The sequence below is a fragment of the Stegastes partitus genome, unplaced genomic scaffold, assembly GCF_000690725.1.
Source record: "Stegastes partitus isolate 25-593 unplaced genomic scaffold, Stegastes_partitus-1.0.2 Scaffold576, whole genome shotgun sequence".
Lineage (NCBI taxonomy): Eukaryota > Metazoa > Chordata > Actinopteri > Pomacentridae > Stegastes > Stegastes partitus.
In genome coordinates this window covers 163,507-168,981 of record NW_007578307.1, presented here as the reverse complement: position 1 = coordinate 168,981, position 5,475 = coordinate 163,507, and the positions used below count along the sequence as shown (strand labels likewise).

Genomic DNA, 5,475 nt, shown 5'->3' with positions numbered 1-5,475 from the left:
GCATTTATAGACGTCAGACGTGTACTTAGCACGGCGATGCTTTATTTTAACCCTTCGTTTAGCTGCGCAGGACGTAAACACTGAATACATCTGACCTGTAGAACGTAGAACTGTCTGTGGGGATAATGAAAGTAATTTGGATCAAAGTTAAGTCCAGATGTTGAATACCAAATATATCAGAAAGTTTGCGTCCAGTTGTTGCGGTGGGAAAAATTACAGATTTAATTTGGATTTAAAAGTTTGGGTTTAGCCGGGACTCATAGGTTCAGTAGATGGAACAGTCTGGGACCTGTTTTTATTCATCTAGTTGGACATGTTGTCTCTTACTCTGTATTTTGATTTATTCAACATTAACTTTTATCTACTACTCCATACAGTTTCTTCTTCAGCGAGCTTGAAGCAAGGGTTTCTTTTTACTTTTTTAACAAAAACTTCCACCGTTGGCTCAAACAGACACTAAATGACCGACAGCTTAATGCCACACAGCTGTACTAATTCTATATGCTCATAAATATTGGTGCTTATTTCTCTTCTGCTCACTTTTTTTTAATACGAATGCTGCTTCTGTCTGTGACGACCAACCTGCACACTGTGAACTATGGTGGAAAGCCTCCAGTGGTCAGGAAGCTTTTTGTTGTCAAAGTATTTATGAGGCTAAAAAAACATTTTTATAACCACGTGAACTGTTTTACAGCAACATGTGATCTTTGCTGTGAGGATGTGTGCAGATCGCTTTTTATCTATAGTCACAGCGATGTTATACAGTTTTATCAACTGTTTATGTCCATTAGAGGACCTTTACTTCTCTTTTTTTCTTGTCCAAATACATAATAAGCACCTAAAATGTCCTTATATCTGCTTGTATATTAGAGGATCGGCACCCTTTACACACATACAGTATAAAATAACATTTCAGTGACAGCCAGGCAGCCAATCAAATACAATATAGAGCTCTAAGGTGCTCATCTGACAGATAAGACAGAATTCAGAATGTCTAAGTCCTGTCATAGCTGCATTGGTTTATAATAGAGTCTGTTGCTGAATTATTGTTATTGTTGCATTTTGCTGTAAGCGTTGGTGCTCATCAGTGTGAGCATGACTTTAGCTGCTTTACAGGCGGTGGGACCGTTTATAAGAATATGTGATAATTAATAAGCTGAATTCATGTTTTTGTACAAATGAATTGAAATGTAGAGGACAGGTATACCTGACAGGTATTAAGTGTTTAAGATCTTCAGATTTAAATTAGGTGTTATTCTTAGCCTGATATTGATCAGATGGGAGGGAGAAAAAAGGGATTTCTGCATTTCTTGATAAGTGAGCGGAAAACAAAACGAAAGACTTCTGATGAGTTGATCGACTTTTACGGTTTATTTGTAAAGATAGTCGTACGAATAGTGATTATTTTCATCTCTTGGTTATTTATATTCTTGTATATATTTATCTTATTTTTTTATTATTATTTATTTTTTCCTCTTTCTATAGTTATTTTACTTTATTGATATTTATCTTATTTTATTTTTGATTATTATTATTTATTTTTATTTTATCTTTTTCTATAGTTATTCTACTTGATTGTTATTATTTTCCTATTGCTCATTCCCACCAACAGCCGGAACCAAATTCCATGTATGTTGTGTATGTGGCCCTTAAAGCTGATTCTGATTTTCCAATAAAATCCTGAGCAGTATAAAATATTTTTTAAAATATTGGAAGAAAAAAATCACAATTTTAGTGTCCAGCTTGATTTTTTGGTCTAGAAAAAGTTAAATTCAAACATTTTCAGTTTACATTGATTTAAGACAATTCATCAAATCCTCCCGTCTGAGAAGCCCAGGCCTGTTTTTCAGCCTCTAACATCCCAACACGTGACGTGAGCGATCAGCAATGCGAGTGGATCAGAAACACCATGCAGGTCGTTTTGCGTAAAAGATTTCAGACACTTTTATTATTGTACAAGTGATACCAGCATAATGAAAGTGATAATACCCATGAACATGAAAGACATTTTTTCTTACTGTATTTACAGAGAAGTGTCTTCACATCACACACAAACAAAACAAAACAAAACAAAAAAAAGAGAAATGCCTCTACAAAATGAACAATTTGTAAATAACATAACATTAAATAAACTCCACCTACCTTTAGGTTTACAGCTGAATATGCATATGATGACCATCTCTGCACTGCATAGAATTTATACATAGACTTTTTCCTCATGAACAACGTGGGCTGTTTGTTTTTTTTTGTCTTTTTTTTCTCCTAATAATAATAATAATAATAATAATAATAATAATACTGCTCTCATGATGCATATAGGCGGCCTGTAAATCAACATTAACAAGAACTAAGTCTTTGGCAAATGCAAAATACATTCACTTGACAGATGAAGAAAACCATCGATCCAGCTTGATTCAAAGAAATGACTTGGCCCGAAACATGTGAGGGAGCTGACGTTGAGGAAGGAGGAACATGTTTAAGGCATTTAGCTGAAATTGTCGCCCTGCGTTTGGATGTTATATCGGAGCGGCCGGAGTCGGAGCGAGCCCGGACGCCGCTGTCGTCAAACCAGACAAACGATGAGACATGGTTGGACTCGGGGATGGCTGTTATATCCTTTTTCTGTGGTTCGTATGCCAAAGACTTAATGAACTTAAACAGAAGTGGAAGCTGTGAGAACGTAGCATAGTGCACATCAAGGCAGTGGACACGACGGGCCTCGAGTTATCAGCTGCAGAAACTGTAAGTGCCTTCTTCAGACCGAGACTTGTTGGACCTACAGCCGGTTCTGTGTGAAATAAAGCAAATATGCACGTCGCTTTTCTGCATAATAACGCTCCAGTGTCGCAAACCTCCAAAATAGTGCAAAAAATGAAAAGAAGAAAACACAAAAAAATAAAAAAACAAAAAAAGGTTTTTGCCTGATGACCTCTTGAATCCTGACAAATAGTAAAACACTAGCCAAGCAGTCTGCAGTTTAGTCGTTTACGAATTATAAAAATGAAATAAAAAAATCATTTTAAGAATATATTTACTAGTTTCTTGAAATCTTGCAAATAGCGGGCGGGCCACGGTGCTATACTGTCGCGGCTCCCTCTATTCTGATGTTTCTTCATTTATTTCATTTTTTTTTCTTTTCTTTTCTCTTTTTTTGTTTTTGTTTTCTTTTTTTTTTTTACATCTTGATTGTGTATCACAGAGAACATGTCCTAATCTTCTCATGGCATCGAAAAAAGCAGATCGATTTACTCATGCTGGATGTTTGGTCGGTGACTGTTCAGATGGATAAAAACAACGTTAGCCTGCCACAGCCTGCGTGTGCTGCTGCTAATCCCCTCTGGTCGGAATCAGGTGGGAGACGAATGGAGGGAGGGGAGAAAAAAAAAGAGGAATAAAAAAAAGAAAAAAGGAAAAAGAAAGGCTGCTGCTACATTTTAAGCTCTGGACAGTGTCCCTGCAGAGAGCCATCAAGAAAAGGAATGTACAGTATTGATCCACGATGGGATGAAACTGTGACACTGCAAGAAGGGAAAATAAATTCTGGATATTTTTGAGTCTTTTTCTTTTTTTTTTTCTTTCTCTCTCTCTCTCTCTTTTTTTTTTAAACCCCTGTTATTAGCCACAAATGTCATCGTGTGTGTAGCATCTGTCAGTGTCCGTGGTGACGTCTTGGAGATTTTCTTTTCTTTTTTTTCTTTTTTTTTGGCTTTGAACGTCCAAAAAAAAGCTGCGATGAAAGAGAGGACAGGAGTCGTCTTGAATTCTCCCCCCTCAACCCAAAAAACGTTTCTTATTGTGTGAGCCGGGAACATTTTATGCGCAGTTGCTCAGTGTCCAGTGGACCATGCCGCTCACACCGGGGCAATATGGAGGCTGAGGCCATGGTCCTGCAGGTTGATTTGGTTTCCATGGTAACTAGTGACGGTCATAGGCAGTGGCAGCAGTGGGAGGGGCGGAGCCTCTCGATGCGGCACTATAATAATAAGGGGAACCTGAAAGTTAACAGAAGAACGAGCCATTTGAAACAACACATACAGTTTTTGCTGCCATTTACCAACTTTGCTATCATCAGTCAGCTGCAGCAGCAGGTCACAGTTGTTCAGCTAAAACCATAGACTGTATAACAGATGGACGTAGCTACCGTGACGTCACCCGTTGGTTTCTGCACTGAGAACATGAAGCCAGGGTTTTGCTACTTCCTGGTTGACATCTTGGATTTTTGGAGGGGGGGCGGAGCCATAGGAGCAGCGATTGGTCAGACGGATTGAGAGGCGGGCCCTCTCTGCCCGCCCACATTTACCGCCTTCTGCTCGCTTCGTCTGCATCGTCGCTGCCGACTGTCAATCAAGCCAGCCACGCCCCTTGCCCCGCAAAATGTTGACAATTTTTTAAAAATTCAGTATTGATTTATTCTCAGATTGGCCACCTGATCTCTGGATCTGACCATGAAAACTAATAAGAAAACAATCGTGAGCTGTAGGAATGCAGTATTTGGTGATCTGTGATCAGTTCTTTTCCAATTCCAGTCTATGGGAGCCAGGGCTTTGTGGAGCCAGCAGCTAGTGGACGTAGTGATGCTGCAGGTTTTTGTCACTTCCGGGTTGGCTTCATTTTTCAGGGCCGGTTGCTACGTCCATCTTTTATACAGTCTATGGCTAACACACATCATTCACATGTCACATCATGTTAACTTGTAGCTGCTTCGCCTGACGAGGTTTCCGTACCGGCACAGCACATGATAACGGTTGCTGATTAAACGCTCAGAAAGAATCCTTGATTTTACATAGAAACCAACAAAACAATTCATTTCAGTTTCATAAGGCAGAAAAGAGGCAGCTGTAGCTAGCTGGTCTAGGCTAAAAACAGCATCTCACTTTGACTTTATAAGCAACATGATGCTCTTATGAAGCTAAAGCTACATGCTACAGGCTAAAGGCCAGCATCTTAAATCCATGATCCACGTAGAAAACGTGGAAAACAACGAAACGGCACTGCTAGTTTTGCAGTGCAGCGCTTTTAGTCCTTGGATTATAGTCTGATAATGAAAACTGTAGGATCTGCTGCTGTTCTAACAAAATCTGTTTGCAGATTTGTTCTAACTTCGGTACGTTTTGAAACAACACACTTGCATTTTTACGCTTCCAAGAGAAAACACACTGAGAAAGAGCTCTGACTGAGGAGACTAGAGGCTTCTCTGTGCATCTAGCTAGGATCCACTAATGCCTGCATATGTGGCGTTTAGGGGAAATTATCGCATCTATTAAAAAGCAGATCAGAGAGTGAAGTGTTCTGGCTGTGATTTTATTTATATTTTGCCAGGTTAAGATTGTTTAAGTCTTGTTTTGATGCTAAGATTTGCAGGAATGTAGCGCTACGCTGTCATGAAAGCAGTTCTTTGTTTATTAAAATATGACAGCTGATCACAAATAATCCTGACTGCCATATATAATCAAGCAGTATGGAAACATTCCAGCT

The 5,475-nt window shown here is 39.0% G+C and overlaps 1 protein-coding gene across 1 annotated transcript in view; it reads right to left on the bottom strand.

Annotated features, from left to right (window-relative positions):
* Positions 1-3,915: 3,915 nt before the first annotated feature.
* LOC103362458 (paired box protein Pax-2a-like) overlaps positions 3,916-5,475 on the bottom strand; it is a 28,697-nt gene continuing 27,137 nt past the window's right edge. The window contains exon 12 of the mRNA XM_008288818.1: positions 3,916-3,992. Within this exon, the coding sequence (XP_008287040.1) occupies positions 3,916-3,992 (77 nt within the window). The remainder of the gene's footprint in view (positions 3,993-5,475) is intronic.